This window comes from Heterodontus francisci, chromosome 23 (assembly GCF_036365525.1).
Source record: "Heterodontus francisci isolate sHetFra1 chromosome 23, sHetFra1.hap1, whole genome shotgun sequence".
NCBI lineage: Eukaryota > Metazoa > Chordata > Chondrichthyes > Heterodontiformes > Heterodontidae > Heterodontus > Heterodontus francisci.
In genome coordinates, this window is record NC_090393.1 from 50,629,454 (window position 1) to 50,650,765 (window position 21,312).

General features: G+C 48.1%; 1 protein-coding gene across 2 annotated transcripts in view; it reads left to right on the forward strand.

Annotated features, from left to right (window-relative positions):
- Positions 1-21,312, forward strand: part of LOC137382803 (RNA-binding protein Musashi homolog 1-like) — a 169,339-nt gene that overhangs the window by 102,090 nt on the left and 45,937 nt on the right. For both annotated transcript variants that reach the window (XM_068055231.1, XM_068055232.1), the window contains one exon: positions 17,740-17,788. In XM_068055231.1, coding sequence (XP_067911332.1) covers positions 17,740-17,788 — 49 coding nt within the window. The remainder of the gene's footprint in view (positions 1-17,739; positions 17,789-21,312) is intronic.

The window sequence follows — 21,312 nt, forward strand, 5'->3', positions numbered from 1 at the left end:
ATCATTCTTATCTCTGTCTATCTTGTGACCTCATCATCTAAGGATAGGTTCAAACACCGATCACGGCGGTGAAAGGCCAGGGCACTAACCCACACAACCACTCTAACATTATTAGTGCCTTGATGCCAAAGTTTACCTTGAAGCACGTCTCTGGATTTGCCTTTTCTCTACTGTTTAATATCTTTGCCACTGTAAGAATGCCAGTTTGGGGCATTGTTGGCAGAGTTCCTGTCGAAGAGGGGTAGCTTTATCCTTCCAACTGTACCAGATACAATCTGAGACTTTTGATGGTGCCAATGGTGCATTAACGTGTTCACTCTCCAGCACTGACAGTCCTCACCTCAATGAGAACCGTTCTCCAGAAGGATTCTGAACAGATTGGCCGTTATGCTTTGATAAAAATGATTGATTTAGCTCACTTCTCCATTTTAAAATGTTTTGTGTTTTGAAACATGGCCATTACATTGACTGCGTACATGACTGCACGTTGCCCTAGCAATGGGATCACGTGACCAGAATGGCTGCCCTCCCCATCTTGAGCAGGGTCACTCAACAGCCAATAAGCAAGCTGCTGTTATTTGATTGGGGACCTTCACGAGTGAGCACCTGACAGGAGAAAGTGCTTTATTTCATCCACAGCTGCTACTGACAGGGGCTGAGCACTGTCAGCTACTTTGGTCTAAATCAACAACCCCTCCCCCCACCGCATCCCCGATGTAAATCAGTGCAAATCCCCTGATGTGTGCAGAGCCTTGGGCGATCCATTCCTCCCATAGTCACCATCCATCTGGAAGAAGATAATGTGAACAGTGAGCAGATAGTTTAATAAGATTAGGATAAGGTGTTGTGAAATGGGGCATCCTACTTCCCTCTTTGACAAGTGCAAGACTCAGTCTTCACGGTGTGTTTGTACATGTTTGTGTGTGTGAGAAGTGGTGTCTGTTCTTCCCCTGATCCTCTACTAGCTGTGCTCTGATCACCATCATTAAGTGACTGGGGGGGGGAGGAGGCACCTTACAAAAAAAGGATGAGAGGCAGAAGTGGGTTGGGGGAGGGGTTTGGAAATGCTCACTTCCTCGAGCCTTTTGTCTTCATGTGTCTTATAGGTGCGTTCCATGGAGCCTTGGGCGACGAATGAATTTAAATCCATGTTCTTATTAATTTCCATATAACTCGTGTTGCTGATGCTAACTGATCTTGGCATTCTTATTGAGGAATTATCCAGAATTGAGGGAGCAGCCTTTTCCAAACCTTTAGGGCCACAAAATTCAAACTGGAAGAACCAGCAAATAAGAAATATTAACAAATGGGGATTAATTTGCCTGGAAATTCTGTCAGGAGATGGGGCCCACTGCTTACAGTTTGGAGCTGTAAAGAAAGGGCCACATGCAAAATTTAAATTTAAAAACCATTGCAGTCAGAAAAAGTTTTTTTTTTTTACTCCTCGACTTTGACGAGACCAAATGTCTTCCTCACTTCCTTCCCCAGCCCAGTGTTTCTGAAGCTGCTGTATGTTTATTCTCTCGTGCATTAGGAGCTGATCTTGGTTGCGGAATTCGTGCTGTTGCCGCCACCCACCCCGCCCCTTGTTAGTTCCCCCTGCCTCTCCTGAAGGCGTCGGCTTATACTGGAGTCAGGTTCTATGGCTCTACCTTATACACTGTAAATGTTCGTCGTGTATGAGTTTAGATGGTAAAAGTCGCTGGCCAGATGTAAATCACCATCTTCAAATGGGAAGCAAGGGGAAGAAAATATACGAGGGGTAAGGTTGAACGGTATGAAAGGGCAGGACCTCCCCACCCCATTTCCAACTCCCTCCCCTCCTCTTTCCCAGGTGCCACTAAAAATAAACTATGCAAATTTTGGCAAGTACTGATTTGGTATTTGGGTTGTCAGTGCCAGGGTACTGTCTGTTCCAGCAGGACAGGAAGTGAAGGTTGCTCAACCATTGCTGCCTAATTACCAACCAGCTGAGTTTAATGAGTCACACTTAACAGCCCCAGTATCCTGTACAGAGTACCTATGTGTCCTGGGGCAGAGCAATCTGATATAGAAAAAACCCATCTATAGTCTGGGAGAGACATTCCAACAAAACAGCTGAAGGAGGTGGAGAGCTTTGTGTGGCTGCTAGATGATGTGTTTTCTATCCAGTGTTGCAGTGAAAGAAAGAACTTGCATTTATGTAGCACCTTCGCACATCCCAGTGCACTTTACAACCAAATGTACTTTTGACCTCTAGTCATTGTTGTAGGATAAATATTGTGCAGGGCACTAGTGTAAACTCCCATGCCCTCTTCACAATAGTGCCGTGGGATCTTTTACAGCCTCCTGAGAGGACAGACAGGGCCTCAGTTCAATGAAAGACGGCACTTCAGACAGTGCAGCACGCCCTCAGTACTGCACCAGCGGTGTCAGTCTGGATTATGCGCTTGAGTCTCTGGAGCCATAAATGGCAACAGTACATCAATTACCAGCATCTGTTCTCTGGGGAAAAAAAGGAGCACTGGTTATGATCTGAAATTGTTCAAATCAGTGTTGAGTCCGGAAGGCTGTAAAGTGCCTGGTCAAAATATGAGGTGCAGTTCCTTCAAGCTTCCGTTGAGCATTCTAGTCCAGGGCCCTGACATTCTCAACTAAAATCAACTAGCTTAAGAGTAAAAGCTGGGACCTGTGTGACTCAGTTAACGTTATTTAAGCAATGAGCTGTCGGGAGATGCTGGCATAGGATACAAAGGCCCAGCTGAGGTGAGATCATTGCCTTGAATGGTTTTCTTCTGATGCTGTGCTAAATGTAGTGAGGAGGCAGCCGGCCCTAATGGTGAATTGTTTTGCTCTTCACAGCATGCTCAGCTTTCTCGAATGGTTGCCTTAGTGTGACACAAGAAAGCAATATTGGCAATTACAGCACATGACTGCTACGACTGAGGGCAGCGTGATTTGCCTATTTAGTATTGACTCAGCATGAAGATTATATGTGGTTTGTAGGATGGAATCTAATTGGGGAGAGGAGGATTCGGATTTGTTTGATAGCTGTCTGGGACTGATGTGATGAATGGGCGCAGGTGACTGAACTGGGCAAGGGATGTGGAGGGCACAGGACTTCTCTGTCTGTGTGCTCGCTTTTCTCAGTAAGATAGAAACACATCCGTTTTTTATTGAGCTTTGTAAGTGGCTCTTCCTTAGTCAATGGCTGCCTGTCTGAATGAAACTTTGAAGTCCTGTGGGAAATGATGGTTCACCTCACTAACTGAAAGAACTTCATGCGGTTCTCTCCTTGGCTCCGTTTTTTTCGATGTGGACCTGGCTCACACAGACCAGGAACATATGGGTTTGCTCTCAGCCAGGGTAGTGATGGGGACACAATCATTGATCTGGATGTTCCTGACATCCGGGCAGGTGGCTACTGGCTTTGGAGTAGCTTCCTGGTGATCCCTGTCGAACAGTGAATGCCAGCTGAAATTGCTGGGTGGGGGAGAGGACGAAGGATGGGGTGGGGGAGTGGTGTTTGGCTGCGATGCCCTTCAGGATTGAATTGCCTGCCAACGCAACGTCTAACTGCACACGTAAAGAATGGGCGAGGTGCCAGTTTGGAGCCATACCTCAGGATTAGTTGGTGCCTTCAGAAGCGAGAAAAAGGGTCCGAATCTGACTAGTATTAAATGCGGTACCATGAGGTAAGAGGAGGGCAAATCAAATGACCCACAACCACCGACTGCTTGTATCTAGTTCCAACTTATGCATTAACATTGGGCTTAGAGAGAGGGGGTAAGCGTACAATTCAGCCAGTGATGGAGTGGGCATGAGAGGATACAGGTGGATCTGGAAACTTGGACAGGGACCTACTTGTGGAATTTCCTGCTGCAGGGTGACAGCTGTGGTTGAGTAAGTCTGGCCGAAGCTGGGTGGGTGGTATTTAAAATGGGTGGCAGAAGACCAGCTGATGACAAATGGCACACCTGCAGTCATTGCTGCAAAACTGGGTGGCCGGCATTGAAGCGTGCCTTGAAATGTCAGAAAAACAGCCCTCTCGAGCCCTGTGGTAGCCATTGTTATGCCCCCGCTCCTCGGTGCGGTCCTTAATTTTGTCATGAATGACGCACCAGACGATTGGCCGGGGCCGACGGCTGGCAGCCCCTGTGGACACAGAACCCCTTCACCCACCTGCCCCTCTGAGCACCGAGCTCCCCTCACCTGCTTGTCCCTCTGGGTGCTGAGCCCCTGTCCCTGTGGACACAGAGCCCCCCTCACCCACCCGCCCCTGTGGGCACAGAACCCCCCTCATATGCCTGCCCCTCTGAGCCCCGAATCCCCCTCACCTGCTTGTCCCTGTGGGCACAGAACCCCCCTCACTCGCCTGCCCCTGTGGGCACAAACCCCCCCCCCCCCCATACGCCTGCCTCTGTTGGCACCGAGCCCCCTTCACCCACCTGTCCCTCTGGGCACCGAGCCCCCCTCACCTGGCTGCCCCCTGGTCACTGAGCCCCCCCCCCCCCCCCCCTCACCCGCCAGCCCCCTGCGCACTGAGCTTCCTCACTGATCATCATTTCCAGGGTACCTGCCAAAGCTGAAAACTTTGCCTTAAAACTGTCCCATAACTGAGTTTTGTTGCAGTAGTCCCAGAGCAGAGGCAGAATTAACAGCAAGGGCTCTGTCTAGCTCCACCTATTTTGGGTTTTAAAACCAACAGAATTACTTTTTAAAGCTGCAGTAATGGGGCTGGTTTAATCACGGGTTCGTGTGAGGATGCTGTTTGACAGCTTCATGGCGATGCCAGTGACAGCTAATGCTAGAAGGGGCACATTTTGAGCATCAGCTGAGAGCATGAGAAAACATCAAATGTTTTTCAGACCTTTTTGAATGATTTCCTTAGTGTTGAGCAAGGCGATCGGGGCTGTTTGTGCATCGCCCATTTTGGAGCCACCTTTGAATGCCGGCTGTTAGGAATTCTCCCAGACTCTCGTCATGGCAACCAAAAATAGCACAACAAGGGAATGACTCAAGTATTGAGAGCTGGAGCTCTGGAGTTTGAAAGACTATTAATTAGCACCAGCGCAGATTGACACTTTGTTCCTGAGTTAGGGCCTTTTCTCATTCCTTAAAAGCTGGAGGCCCAGTGCATGGGTGCCTCAGCCTGTTTGGATGATGGCACTGGCTGACAGTACTGGTCCTGTGATGGCCTTTCTTCCTCCCTCAACTGTGCTGCTTGAGGTGGCAATCGACAGGCTGTTCAACTACATGGGGCACTTGCAGCTGAACCCACTGCAGCAAAGAGTCACTCGGATGAGTATTGCAGGCAGGAATCAAGCCCCTTAAAAGGGTGAGGAATCCTTAGGCCTGTTGTGGTACCTGCACTGCCGCTGAGCTCAGCCAATGCAGTACAGGTCCAGAATCAAACCTGGTCAGTTGGTTTGGGAGCACATTTACCAGGCAACCCATTGGGTGGAGGATGGGGTGTCTGTGGGGGGAGTTGTGTGTAGATAATTCACTCTCGGAATTTCCTTTATGCTTCTCCTGCTCTGCCACCGTAGCTTTGGCAGGAACGCTGTGCCGTTACATCAGCTGGCCGAGGCACCTATTCAACAGGGGTTGCTATTTTAAAAGGACAAGAAAGGCCTAATCCAGTGGAATCATCACTGACAGCTACAGCTCAGCAACAAAGCGTCAATCCACGCTTTTCAAATGCCTTCTTCCTAGCTATCTCTTAACCTGTCATAATATCGCCGCCTTTGGCTCACTATCAATTTTTCTGTCTGATATCGCTCCTGTGTAACTCCTTGGAATGTTTTACTGCATTATCGGATGGTAAAGTAGCGGTAATATTACTGGACTAATAATCCAGAGGCCTGTCTCCAGAGACACGAGTTCAGATCCTACCACGGCAGCTGGGGGAAATTTAAATTCAATGAATTAATACATCTGGAATAAAATGCTAGCCTCATTAATAATAATCATGAACAACCCATCTGGTTCGCTAATATCCTGCCGCCCTTACGCGGTCTGGCCTACATATGACTTCAGATCCACAGCAATGTGGTATAATCTTAACTGCCCACTGAAATTGCCAAGCAATCCATGCAGTTGTATCAAACAGCGACTGGAAAAAATGCACTGTGGGGGTACCTAAACCACATGAACTGCAGCGGTTCAAGAAGGCGGCTGATCACCATCCCGGGAGCAATTAGGGATGGGTAATAAATGCTGGTCTCGCTTGTCGCTCTCACGCCCCAAGAGCAAATAAAAAATAATAAATGCATTCTTGAATTCCATAGCTCCCTGTATCAAGCTTGACTGATAGGCTACCCATTATCACTTGGTTGACTGTTACTGCCTGGAGTGCATGTCAGGGGTGCAGGAAAATATATCAGCTTATAGGCTTGACAAAGCTGGCAAGGCCACATTTATTGCTCATCTCCAGGGGTTGTTGGGCCTATTTCTTGAACCACTGCTGTCCTTGGACTGATGTTACTGCCACTGTGACATTGTACAGGCTTCCTATTGCCCAATGTAGAACCCATGTTAAAAAGGTACCACCTGGAGGAGGATAATAGAGAGAGAGAGACAAGAAGGGAATCAAAGTGAATATGAACAGGGAAGGTCCTTTTCAATCCTTCACCTCTGCAGAGTTATCTGATTTAACTGTAGAAGGGGTGGGTGTCAGGGGAGGAGAGACATTCTAAGTGGTCTCCACATCCCTGGGCTAGGGGAGGGGAAGAGTCAGCCATAGTTGATTGCTCCTGCTGGAAAGTGTGGAAGTCGGGTAAGGACAGGATCTGACTTGTCAGTACTGCCTTGTAACACAATTAATGGTTAGTTGGGTGAGAGGAGCAGGCCTCCATGGAACCATACTCCAGCATGAGTCAGCACTTTCCCGAGAGACTTGAGGCGAAGGGAAAAAAAAATCACACCATTATGTTACTGGCAGACCTGGCATGAATGAGCAGGCCCGGTCTGGTTCATTGTCCTTGAAGGAGCCTCACTGGTTGCTATGGGGACCAGAGTCCAGGGGTCATGCTCTTTACTCCCTATAAGGTTGATTGACTGATGTAGGGTTTAATAATGCAGCTGTAATTTTTTTTTCTTTATCATCGTCCTTTTGGCTGGAAAATTGAAGCTGACATTTAAAAAGGGCATATTACACCGCAGCAGTAATGAATGAAGGCTTGCGCATATTGTGCCTTGGGATGGAGGTTAGGCCAGTGGAGTGAAAGGACAAAGCCGATGGGCCAAGTCCTTTAATGTAGCTGCCTCTCTTCAGTTCCATGGTCTGGTACATACATAAGATTATTACTGCTGGTTGATTCCGTATTGCCTCTTTTATCTTGGTACAAAATTGGATTTTTTTTTTTGTTACTTATGTACTTTCAATGAATGAATTCTGAGGGCTTCAGTTCGAACCCCAAAAGCAACTGTCGTTTGGATCAATAATTATTGCCCTACTGCCACTGTGTGGGTGGGATTCTTGTCCCTCGGTTGCTGATACTGGTGCATACAGAGTGCTGGAAAGAGGGCAGGGGAAAGCTGCTTTTATTGTGGGTGAAGAGAGAAAGCCTATTTCTGTACAGTTTTATTTTTAATTTGTGGCATGTTGTGCCCCAATGAAGTGCATTAGCAGGTGCCTCATTTTTATATAGTAATGTTAGTGATTATGTATGAAAGCCTATGTGATGTGAGCAGATAGATTGTGTTGAGCTTCTGACAGGTAGAAGGTTGTTTTCAGATATGGGTGGGTTTTTTCTTGTTTGTTGTAATTTGCCTGGACAGCTTTGTCCTCTATTGAAGTTGTCTACCTTGTTGCTGGAGTGTGGTTCCACAGGCGTCCTCTGCTATATGGTACCTCGCCCATGAGGCTGTCAGTTGTCTGAGAGTCTCTCAGGCTTGATCATTCATTTTAAAAGAAAGGGGACTGAGCATTAATTCATCTGAATGCTGTAAAACAAGTTAACCCAGGGGCCAAGAGTCGGCTGTTCACTCGATTGTGGGCATGTGCGACCGTGATCTGGTTCTTATCCAATAATGTCCACACGGGCACACGTCCAGCAGCGGGGGGGCTGCTGGATATGATCAGGAGCAAGAACCCCCTCCCTCCCTCCCTAAACCCACCCCCTTCCATTGGGTGGTGAGCTTCCTGTCTACCTTGTGATTTCTCAGCAGAGTGGCCCGAGCTGACAAAGTGTCTGTTGATTGGTCCAAGACCATCTGAAGACCTTACCTTCTGCACTTTGCCCATCCTCAGTCAATCAACCTAAACGTGGGGTTAAAAACACCCAAAACACAAAAGGAGGGGGTGACTGAGTGGGTAACGGGGGTTATTTTTTAACAAATATAAAAACAAAATACTGCGGATGCTGGAAATCTGAAATAATTTTTTTTTTAACAATATGGTGCTACATTGCAGCTTGAAATATTTTACTGCACATGAGCCTTTTAGGCTCGATTGCTTATTGTAAAAAAAAGTTGACTGAGTGCAGTTGCTTGAATGCAGTAAAGCAAGTTAACCCAGGGGACCAAATTAGAAAAGTGCAACTCTGTTAACCAGAGACAAAGTGGAACCATTGTGTTGTTGCTAACCAGAACTGGTTATGTGCTTACTCAGCTGAAGCTGGAAACCTCACTCTCATCATTCCCAGAGTATTGAAATATAAGTGCAGGTGGTGGATATGGTTCTTGCAGACGAGAGAATTAAAGTGGAAGGTTTCTTCATTGAAAAACTCTTTTGAGTTGGAGATATAGCGAGAGAGAGAGCACCCAATTCTCAGGCGTCGGTATCCAAAGCCCAGTTTGGCTAACAAAACCCTGCTTTCTGTGTCTGAACTCTTGAGTAAATTGGATGTGTGTGCTTTTGCACTGCAGAGTAAGCGCCGAAGAATAAATCAGTCCTTGGGGACTGGGGAGGACAAACAGCTATGTAAATGCTTTTTCAGAGGAACAATCTCAGCCTTTCACATTGTAAATGATTGCAGAATTATTCATGCAGGAGGTATTTTCTGGCACAAAGCTGTTCCAAAGTGAGATCTGAACGATTGTGGATTGTAGTAGGTCCAGTAATTGAGGGCAGAGCTGTAATGAAATGGAAGGTGTGTGTTAATCGGCTAATACGTTGCCATTTAATATGGGTGCCAGGCACAGGTTTTATTTAACCCAAAGCTGACGAGGCCAATGACAGCACCACCACTAACACAACCTCATTCGAGTCCAGCTAACTCGGCACATGCCAACCCGGTCCATCCGGAATCACTGAAGTTCAGAGTAGAGAAACAGTTATTCCAACCCACCAAGTCTGTTAGTGTTTTTCTCCTCATGGGCCACATCTTCTAATACTGTTCTCCTGCTCCTTGTGGTATATTTCAGTGTTTCCTCTCAAGTAGTCTTGTGTTGTTCAGTTTGATGAGGACATGCAGGCAGATAATGTTATGACTCCGTCTGACACTGGATTTCCTAACTGGGCCAGCGGTCAGTCTCTCTTTATCTTCATAAATCTCATGGTCACTATTTCATGATCACCAGGCATTTGTGAGAGATGTGGTTTCTCTCTTACTTTCTGTCTCTTCTCTTCTTTATCACTTTCAGGGATGAACCTACTGCACCTACACACTGTCTCCCCCCTCAGTCTCCCCAGACCCCTTCTCAGTCTCATCTCCCCAACCCCTGAACTCTCTTTCCACCACCACCCCCGATCCCGATCTCCCCCACCCTTGGCCCGACAGTGTCTGTAGTGGCAGTGCCCGGGAATGTGTGGTGGATAGTGTCTGTAGTGACAGTGCCCGGGAATATGTGGTGGATAGTGTCTGTAGTGGCAATGCCCAGGAATATGTGGTGTACGGTGTCTGTAGTGGCAATGCCCGGGAATATGTGGTGGATAGTGTCTGTAGTGGCAATGCCCGGGAATATGTGGTGGACAGTGTCTGTAGTGGCAATGCCCGGGAATATGTGGTGGATAGTGTCTGTAGTGGCAATCCCCGGGAATATGTGGTGGACAGTGTCTGTAGTGGCAGTGCCCGGGAATATGTGGTGGACAGTGTCTGTAGTGGCAATGCCTGGAGAATATGTGGTGGACAGTGTCTGTAGTGGCAATGCCCGGGAATATGTGGTGGATAGTGTCTGTAGTGGCAATGCCCGGGAATATGTGATGTACAGTGTCTGTAGTGGCAATGCCCGGGAATATGTGGTGGATAGTGTCTGTAGTGGCAATGCCCGGGAATATGTGGTGGACAGTGTCTGTAGTGGCAGTGCCCGGGAATATGTGGTGGACAGTGTCTGTAGTGGCAATGCCTGGAGAATGTGTGGTGTACAGTGTCTGTAGTGGCAGTGCCCGGGAATATGTGGTGGATAGTGTCTGTAGTGGCAGTGCCCGGGAATATGTGGTGGACAGTGTCTGTAGTGGCAATGCCTGGAGAATGTGTGGTGTACATTGTCTGTAGTGGCAGTGCCCGGGAATGTGTGGTGTACAGTGTCTGTAGTGGCAATGCCTGGAGAATGTGTGGTGTACGGTGTCTGTAGTGGCAGTGCCCGGGAATATGTGGTGGACAGTGTCTGTAGTGGCAATGCCTGGAGAATGTGTGGTGTACGGTGTCTGTAGTGGCAGTGCCCGGGAATGTGTGGTGTACAGTGTCTGTAGTGGCAATGCCTGGAGAATGTGTGGTGTACATTGTCTGTAGTGGCAGTGCCTGGGAATATGTGGTGTGCAGTGTCTGTAGTGACAGTGCCCGGGAATGTGTGGTGGACAGTGTCTGTAGTGGCAGTGCCCGGGAATATGTGGTGGATAGTGTCTGTAGTGGCAGTGCCCGGGAATGTGTGGTGGACAGTGTCTGTAGTGGCAATGCCCGGGAATATGTGGTGGATAGTGTCTGTAGTGGCAATGCCCGGGAATGTGTGGTGGATAGTGTCTGTAGTGGCAGTGCCCGGGAATGTGTGGTGTACAGTGTCTGTAGTGACAGTGCCCGGGAATATGTGGTGGATAGTGTCTGTAGTGGCAATGCCCGGGAATATGTGGTGGACAGTGTCTGTAGTGGCAATGCCCGGGAATATGTGGTGGACAGTGTCTGTAGTGACAGTGCCCGGGAATGTGTGGTGGATAGTGTCTGTAGTGGCAATGCCCGGGAATATGTGGTGGATAGTGTCTGTAGTGGCAATGCCCGGGAATATGTGGTGGATAGTGTCTGTAGTGGCAGTGCCCGGGAATGTGTGGTGGACAGTGTCTATAGTGGCAGTGCCCGGGAATATGTGGTGGACAGTGTCTGCAGTGGCAATGCCTGGAGAATGTGTGGTGTACAGTGTCTGTAGTGGCAATGCTTGGAGAATGTGTGGTGTACAGTGTCTGTAGTGGCAATGCCTGGAGGATGTGTGGTGTACAGTGTCTAGTGGCAGTGCCTGGAGAATGTGTGGTGTACAGTGTCTGTAGTGGCAATGCCTGGAGAATGTGTGGTGTACAGTGTCTGTAGTGGCAGTGCCCGGGAATATGTGGTGTACAGTGTCTGTAGTGGCAATGCCTGGAGAATGTGTGGTGTACAGTGTCTGTAGTGGCAATGCCTGGAGAATGTGTGGTGTACAGTGTCTGTAGTGGCAATGCCTGGAGAATATGTGGTGTACAGTGTCTGTAGTGGCAATACCTGGAGAATGTGTGGTGTACAGTGTCTGTAGTGGCAATGCCTGGAGAATGTGTGGTGTACAGTGTCTGTAGTGGCAGTGCCTGGAGAATGTGTGGTGTACAGTGTCTAGTGGCAGTGCCTGGGAATGTGTGGTGGACAGTGTCTGTAGTGGCAATGCCTGGAGAATGTGTGGTGTACAGTGTCTGTAGTGGCAATGCCTGGAGAATGTGTGGTGTACAGTGTCTGTAGTGGCAATGCCTGGAGAATGTGTGGTGTACAGTTTCTGTCGTGGCAATGCCTGGAGAATGTGTGGTGTACAGTTTCTGTCGTGGCAATGCCTGGAGAATGTGTGGTGTACAGTTTCTGTCGTGGCAGTGCCTGGGAATGTGTGGTGTACAGTGTCTGTAGGTGCAGTGCCCGGGAATGTGTGGTGTACAGTGTCTGTCGGGGCAGTGCCCGGGAATGTGTGGTGTACAGTGTCTGTAGTGGCAATGCCTGGAGAATGTGTGGTGTACAGTTTCTGTCGTGGCAGTGCCTGGGAATGTGTGGTGTATAGTGTCTGTAGGGGCAGTGCCCGGGAATGTGTGGTGTACAGTGTCTAGTGGCAGTGCCTGGAGAATGTGTGGTGTACAGTGTCTAGTGGCAGTGCCTGGAGAATGTGTGGTGTACAGTGTCTGTAGTGGCAATGCCTGGAGAATGTGTGGTGTACAGTGTCTGTAGTGGCAGTGCCCGGGAATATGTGGTGTACAGTGTCTGTAGTGGCAATGCCTGGAGAATGTGTGGTGTACAGTGTCTGTAGTGGCAATGCCTGGAGAATGTGTGGTGTACAGTGTCTGTAGTGGCAATGCCTGGAGAATATGTGGTGTACAGTGTCTGTAGTGGCAATACCTGGAGAATGTGTGGTGTACAGTGTCTGTAGTGGCAATGCCTGGAGAATGTGTGGTGTACAGTGTCTGTAGTGGCAGTGCCTGGAGAATGTGTGGTGTACAGTGTCTAGTGGCAGTGCCTGGAGAATGTGTGGTGGACAGTGTCTGTAGTGGCAATGCCTGGAGAATGTGTGGTGTACAGTGTCTGTAGTGGCAATGCCTGGAGAATGTGTGGTGTACAGTGTCTGTAGTGGCAATGCCTGGAGAATGTGTGGTGTACAGTTTCTGTCGTGGCAATGCCTGGAGAATGTGTGGTGTACAGTTTCTGTCGTGGCAATGCCTGGAGAATGTGTGGTGTACCGTTTCTGTCGTGGCAGTGCCCGGGAATGTGTGGTGTACAGTGTCTGTAGGTGCAGTGCCCGGGAATGTGTGGTGTACAGTGTCTGTCGGGGCAGTGCCCGGGAATGTGTGGTGTACAGTGTCTGTAGTGGCAATGCCTGGAGAATGTGTGGTGTACAGTTTCTGTCGTGGCAGTGCCTGGGAATGTGTGGTGTATAGTGTCTGTAGGGGCAGTGCCCGGGAATGTGTGGTGTACAGTGTCTAGTGGCAATGCCTGGGAATATGTGGTGTACAGTGTCTGTAGTGGCAATGCCTGGAGAATGTGTGGTGTACATTGTCTGTAGTGCCAGTGCCCGGGAATATGTGGTCTACAGTGTTTGTCGGGCAGTGCCCGGGAATGTGTGGTGAATAGTGTCTGTCGGGGCAGTGCCCGGGAATGTGTGGTGTACAGTGTCTGTCGGGGCAGTGCCCGGGAATGTGTGGTGTACAGTGTTTGTAGTGGCAGTGCCCGGGAATGGGTGGTGTCCGGTGTCTGTAGTGGCAGTGCCCGGGAATATGTGGTGTACAGTGTCTCTAGTGGCAGTGCCCGGGAATGTGTGTGTACGGTGTCTGTAGTGGCAGTGCCCGGGAATATGTGGTGTACTATGTGTCTAGTGGCAGTGCCCGGGGATATGTGGTGTACAGTGTCTGTATTGGCAGTGCCCGGGAATGTGTGGTGTACAGTGTCTGTAGTGGCAGTGCCCGGGAATATGTGGTGTACTGTGTCTGGAGTGGCAGTGCATGGGAATGTGTGGTGTACTGTGTCTGTAGTGGCAGTGCCCAGGAATGTGTGGTGTACTGTGTCTATAGTGGCAATGCCCAGGAATGTGTGGTGTACAGTGTCTGTAGTGGCAGTGCCCGGGAATATGTGGTGTACTGTGTCTATAGTGGCAATGCCCTGGAATATGTGGTGTACTGTGTCTATAGTGGCAATGCCCAGGAATGTGTGGTGTACAGTGTCTGTAGTGGCAGTGCCCGGGAATGTGTGGTGTACAGTGTCTGTAGTGGCAATGCCCTGGAATATGTGGTGTGCAGTGCCCGGGAATGTGTGGTGTACGGTGTCTGTAGTGGCAGTGCCCGGGAATGTGTGGTGTACAGTGTCTGTAGTGGCAATGCCCTGGAATATGTGGTGTGCAGTGCCCGGGAATGTGTGGTGTACGGTGTCTGTAGTGGCGGTGCCCGGGAATGTGTGGTGTACGGTGTCTGTAGTGGCAATGCCCGGGAATATGTGGTGTACTGTGTCTATAGTGGCAATGCCCTGGAATATGTGGTGTACTGTGTCTATAGTGGCAATGCCCTGGAATATGTGGTGTACTGTGTCTGTAGTGGCAGTGCCCGGGAATATGTGGTGTACTGTGTCTATAGTGGCAATGCCCTGGAATATGTGGTGTACTGTGTCTATAGTGGCAATGCCCTGGAATATGTGGTGTACTGTGTCTGTAGTGGCAGTGCCCGGGAATATGTGGTGTACTGTGTCTATAGTGGCAATGCCCTGGAATATGTGGTGTACTGTGTCTATAGTGGCAATGCCCAGGAATGTGTGGTGTACAGTGTCTGTAGTGGCAGTGCCCGGGAATATGTGGTGTACTGTGTCTATAGTGGCAATGCCCTGGAATATGTGGTGTACTGTGTCTGTAGTGGCAATGCCCTGGAATATGTGGTGTGCAGTGCCCGGGAATGTGTGGTGTACGGTGTCTCTAGTGGCAGTGCCCGGGAATGTGTGGTGTCTGTAGTGGCAGTGCCCGGGAATATGTGGTGTACAGTGTCTGTAGTGGCAGTGCCCGGGAATGTGTGGTGTACAGTGTCTCTAGTGGCAGTGCCCGGGAATGTGTGGTGTACGGTGTCTGTAGTGGCAGTGCCCGGGAATATGTGGTGTACAGTGTCTGTAGTGGCAGTGCCCGGGAATGTGTGGTGTACAGTGTCTCTAGTGGCAGTGCCCGGGAATGTGTGGTGTACGGTGTCTGTAGTGGCAGTGCCCGGGAATATGTGGTGTACTGTGTCTGTAGTGGCAATGCCCAGGAATGTGTGGCGTGCAGTGTCTGTAGTGGCAATGCCCAGGAATATGTGGTGTACAGTGTCTAGTGGCAGTGCCCGGGAATGTGTGGTGTACTGTGTCTGTAGTGGCAATGCCCAGGAATATGTGGTGTACAGTGTCTGTAGTGGCAATGCCCAGGAATATGTGGTGTGCAGTGCCCGGGAATGTGTGGTGTACTGTGTCTGTAGTGGCAATGCCCAGGAATGTGTGGTGTACAGTGTCTGTAGTGGCAATGCCCAGGAATATGTGGTGTGCAGTGCCCGGGAATGTGTGGTGTACTGTGTCTGTAGTGGCAATGCCCTGGAATATGTGGTGTGCAGTGTATGTAGTGGCAATGCCCAGGAATGTGTGGTGTACTGTGTCTGTAGTGGCAGTGCCCGGGAATGTGTGGTGTACAGTGTCTGTAGTGGCAGTGCCCGGGAATGTGTGGTGTACTGTGTCTGTAGTGGCAATGCCCAGGAATGTGTGGTGTACAGTGTCTAGTGGCAGTGCCCGGGAATGTGTGGTGTACAGTGTCTGTAGTGGCAATGCCCGGGAATATGTGGTGTACAGTGTCTGTAGTGGCAGTGCCCGGGAATGTGTGGTGTACAGTGTCTGTAGTGGCAGTGCCCGGGAATGTGTGGTGTACAGTGTCTGTAGTGGCAATGCCCAGGAATATGTGGTGTACAGTGTCTGTAGTGGCAGTGCCCGGGAATGTGTGGTGTACAGTGTCTGTAGTGGCAGTGCCTGGGAATATGTGGTGTACAGTGTCTGTAGTGGCAGTGCCCGGGAATGTGTGGTGTACAGTGTCTGTAGTGGCAGTGCCCGGGAATGTGTGGTGTACAGTGTCTGTAGTGGCAGTGCCCGGGAATGTGTGGTGTACAGTGCCTGTAGTGGCAGTGCCCGGGAATGTGTGGTGTACAGTGTCTGTAGTGGCAGTGCCCGGGAATGTGTGGTGTACAGTGCCTGTAGTGGCAGTGCCCGGGATTGTGTGGTGTACAAGGTCTGTAGTGGCAGTGCCCGGGTATGTGTGGTGTACAGTGTCTGTAGTGGCAGTGCATGGGAATGTGTTGTGTACCGTGTCTGTCGTGGCAATGCCAGGAGTATGTGTCCTCTCCTGTTAGTTGCAGATCTGACTGTTTATAAAGCTGCTGCTTTGTGTGGAAATCCTTCTGTAATTGAAAAAGAGCTTAATGCTTCTGCATGCTGACATTCCTTGTGGCTGACTAAGCCAGTGGCACACGTGGTCAGTTGCAGCTTCGACTGTAACGTGACGTCTGTTTGCACAGCTTAGGGCCTTAAAAAGCAGGGATTGACTCGGATTCCGATCAACAAGACGTTGGCAGAAGGAAAGGAAGGAGGAAGTAAAAATGCCAAACAGCATAATGTGGTATTAAACCTCAAACCTCTTAAAGAGACATTGTCCTAATCCTAAGCAATAATGAGTCACTGATTAAAAACCCTAAAAGGTGTGCACTGCCCGGCTGTCAAACCTGTGCCAGTGCCACTTGTCACGTTGGTGTGCAGGTGTTATCCAGGATGACTCAAAAAGTTCCCTAGTCTCACCCCTCAGTGGAACTCTTGTCACATGTGGAATGCCAGAGGCCTGTAACAGTAGGCCGCATCCTGCCAGCACTTTCATTAAGGTGAAGAGCGATGGCTACACCGTTTATAGGAATCAGATGTTATTCATGATATTCACCTTTTCATTCTCTGTTTAAAAAAAAAAGAGTAATTCAGCTCCATGGAAAATTAATATGAGATTGAACAGCGTTTGATGTTGAGGTTGGAAGGTCACTGTCCCTCACCAAGAACCCCACCCCTGAATTTATTGATAGAACATGGTTTTGGTTTTGCACTGATGGCTGGGGGCATCTCTCCACATCTGGCCCAGTGTTTGCCAACCTTTGTGACTTCTGTAGAGGAAAACCTAGTCTTATCAACAACAACCTTCATTTATATAGGACTGTTAACAATGCAAAATGTCCTAAGCTGCTTCCAGCATAGATTGGAAATAAGACAGGTGCCAGAAAATAATCCAAGTAGCCTTTGTAAGGTAGCACCAGTGAACCTGGTCACTGAGCAATGCCTCAACACCTGGGTTCCTTTAGCTTCTTCTCCGTCTTTTCCCAACAATCAACCACAACTTTTTTGTGTCAATTATCTCTCCTCTCCCGAAGGCACTGGCTCCTTGCTGGAAAAATCGCTCTGGTTGCCCTCCTGAATCTTGCCACCTCGCCCATCCTTTCTCTCTCAGATTTAATGGAGAGTGTCGGTAGGATCCTCACAGCTGAGCCAGGTCCCGCACTACAGCTCACCACCTCACCGGGTCATCAAGACAGCTGCTGCATCAGCCAATAGAAATGGTTTCAGTGGCCATAGTGTAGCTTTTGTAGATGCTACAGTTTATCTCCCAGGCCCCCGGTAAAAACGGAGTCCTGTGTGAGTTCACAATTCAGCTAATGTTCAGACTCTATGGTTTGAGGGCCATGCTCATTAACCTGTTGCTCATTACCCAGTGCCACCAGAAGTCCTGCTGTTCTTGTACCCTTTAATTTCGACGGTTTGCTACTGGGGTGAGATCGAAGGGAAAAAAATAGCAAATAACACAAATCTGAACTAAAAGTGGTAAGTGCTGGAAACTCTCAGGCTGGTCAATATCTGTAAAGAGTGATTCAAATAGCAAGCCCTGTATTATAACACGTTGCAGAGAAATCGAAGGAATTTCAAACACAGAAATAGGCCATTTGCCTCAACCAGTCGATGTAAGCATTTACCCAAGATGCAGGCTCATTGTTTCCTCCCTTGGGGGCATTGCAAACAATATCACCTATAGATGGTCCCAAACTTGTGAGAGTTGAGGGGAAATATTGATGATGCTTTGTTTTCTCAACAGGTAGATGATGCCATGCTGATGTTTGACAAGACGACCAATCGACATCGGGGTAAGCATCTGGTTCACTTTGATTTTCTTCTTACTGTTTTGCAGAGATTGATTTGCACAGCTGACAAGGTCTCGTGGGTACCACACGTGGCTCTCAGAATGGGCACAACTGTGATTCCTGCTAAGTAAAGCAAGTGTTCGATTGAAGTTGCTGTCCAATTCCTTCCCATTGAGTTCCTTTTTGGAGGTTGTTGCTAGTGCTACCACCCAAGAAGGCTGAGGTTTATAGCTTTTGAAAAATTATTTTTAAATTTGTTTAGCAGTTTGCTGCTCTGTTCATATATAATTCAAATCCCTTACACTCCATAATACAGATCCCTTCATTCTGAAGAATTCATCTCCTTTACACTGTATATTCCACTTCTGTTTATACTATATAATGCACATCCTCTTATAATGTACTTCCTTTACACTATGCAATTCACATCTTAGACTAGCCAGTTTTATTGTATAATGCATGTTCCTTTACACTGAAAATTGGGCCTGAGCTCCAGCTGTGTGTTTTATTGGGGCGTTTTCATGAAGCTAAACACCCTCATCATTCTTCTCCCTCATTGTCCATTGTTTGTACAAAGATATTGGCACAAATAGGCTCTTGACCACGTTTTCCCCCTCACTTCAACTCAGTGCCGACTCTCCCTGAGCCTGTGGGTCAGATTCACTCCTTGAATCTTATTCACAGCCGTACAGTTCCATCACAGTGAGGGGCTTTGGAGCAGAGGATACTGAAGGTTTCATCTTGTCCTGTAATGGACCGTCCAGCACATTTGTGTAAAATTCCTTTGTGTGCTATATTTACATAATTGTTAACCAAGAGAGAGAGTGCATGAGTAATGCAGAGAGAGAGAGAGAGAGAGAGAAAGCAGCAGAGAATAAAAGAGATAGATGGAAAAGAGAGCTGCTCTGTGTTATCTGTTCCCTCTGGCAGTGCATGGATCATCTAATGATTGGAAAAAGATGATGGGTGACAGGAGTATTATTAACTAATACAGTGATGCTGATAATGTTGTGTTCTCACTGCCTGATGTCTTTATTAACACCAATGAGCCTGAGCACCTCATAAAAAAAACTTACAAGACCAGTATTGCAAAAACCAGTTTAAAAAGGCACAGCAACTGATTGGAAGATGACATTCTTGCATCGTTAATATTAGTAAGAGAACATCTCGAATTAAAATCTGCGGCGAGTGAAGCATCTCACAGCGCCATAGCCTTTAGGCAGATGGTTAAAAATCTAAAATGTTAACACCCTTGATAGTGCTCTGGATGGAATAGAGCCGTACGGGGAGGAAGGTCCCAGCTCTGTTAATTGGTGTTTGCCGAGTTAGCCGATTTAGGTTGGTCGTGAGGTGGCGGGGGGGAGGGGGGGTTAGGCGGCTGCAGTTTTATGGCCCAAGCAAAGGGAATTAACTTATATTTGTACAGCGCCTTTCATGACCTTGGTGGAAATGTTGGCCTCGCTAATGACGCCCATATCCGAAGAATGAATAATAAAAAAAAAATACACACGCATATTCACTCATACCTATGTACTTCCCAGTGCCACTCACTGCACAACAACGGGAGCAGGAACCCTGACAGTTAAAATTTCCTCTGCTTGTTGTTATGACCAAGTGAGAAAGGTGTCTAGGGGTGTCTTTCAGCCTTCACCTGGTCTTATTGTAACAAGGTTTAATTTTAAACACATCGTGTTTTGAGCTCCCCCTTGGTGAACCCTTATTCACCGCTTTCCAATTATAAGGCAAAGAAATGAGCACAAACAGGCCTCCTAGGGTTAAAGAAGAAAAGTGAAATTTATTTAACTTAAACTCTAATTCGGCTAATGCCTACGGATACAAGCCGTGCCCCAAGCTTGCATGCATTTGCAATATGCACATGCAAATAGAGACAGAAAAGAGCAGGAAAAAAAATAAAGTGAAGAGGTTTGAGGCAATATTAGAAGAGTTTCTTGTTACTGCGCTTTGAGCTCACTGTAGTTTTTTTGTAGGTAGTTCTTGCTTGTAGATAATTCTTGCTTTTCATTGGGGCCCAGTATTCTTCTTAAACGTTGTTCACTGTAGGAGACGTTTCTCTCTTTGGGTTCATATGTCTTTAATGGTTTCCGAAGCTGGTGAGAACGAGGTGAGAGTAGACAGGAGAGCGGTCTTCTCAGTCCAGGAGCAAAGAGCTTTCTGAGTTCAAATTCTCTGTGGCAAGGTCTAACTTAAAAAAAAAACTCCAACAGCCAGTTAGTTATGTGACTAAACTGGTCTGACCATGTCTGTTTTTGTATTGGGGAAGCAGGGACTGGTTCCATCGTTCCAACACTGTCTGCTAGTATGCAAAAAATGTCTTTCCAATGAGTGGCCTGGCAATTCCTTGTGCTCGGACCTCTTTTCTTCCCAGCAACAATTTTAAGTTTAATGTCCCACGTGGCGAAATTAAGGTGCCTCATTCTTGGCAGGTAAGGGCCTGCATGGCATTGTCTCGCCCCGCCCCCCCCCCCCCCATCCCAACCCCCAACCCCCTCTCTCCTGTGCCCAACGATACTGAAAACAGTTTTAACATCCCTACCACTGTCTCATGAGAAACCCACTAACTCAGCACAGGCCAAGAATTGGGCCTGGGCTTTCTTGGTCTGAACAGCTCAGCTGTACACAGAGCTCTGTGTTTACCAATGGTGGGTGGGAGTGAGGGAGTTTTCTCTGTTGAATGATTTGATTCATCCTCTGGTGCCAGTGTTTCCTACTGGAATCGTAGTGCAGGGGAGAGTGAATTCTGGCAGATGCTGGTCTGACAGGAAATGAGTGCAGTTCTGAAGGCTCCAGAGGACATTGAGGGAGGTTGGGGCTCATTGGTAGTTCGACCAAGGAAGTTGACTTGAATCCAGAATCAAATAGTGCTTAGGAAGGAAGCAAGTGACTTATTTAGAGATGTGCAGATGGGAATTGTACTTCCAGCAGCCACAGGTTTGGTGTTGAGCCTTGTTATTTTTGGACTAATAATCTTAGACTGGTTACAGCACAGAAGGACGCCATTCAGCCCCTTGTGTCTATTCTGGCTCACTGCAAGAGCAACTCATCTAGTCCCACTCCCTGCTTTTTCATCTTCGCCCTGAAAATTTTTTCTCTTCATATAATTATTCAGTTCCCTTTTGAAGGCCTTGATTGAATCTGCCTCCACTACACTTACAGGCAGTGCATTCCAGATCCTAAACACTCACTCCATAAAAAAGATTTTCCTCATGTCGCTGTTGCTCCTTTTGCCAATCACCTTAACTCGGTGATCTCTGGTTCTAGATCATTCCACCAATGGGAACAATTCCTCCCTATCTACTCTGTCCAGACCCTTCATGATTTTGAACACCTCGATTAAATCTCCTCTCGACTTTCTCTGCTCTAAGGAGAACAATCCCAGCTTCTCTACAATCTATCTATGTAACCCAAGTCCCTCATCCCTGGAACCATTCTCTCAAATCTTTTCTGCACCCTCTCTATTGCCTTCACATCCTTCCTAAAGTGTGGTGCCCAGAATTGGGCACAATACT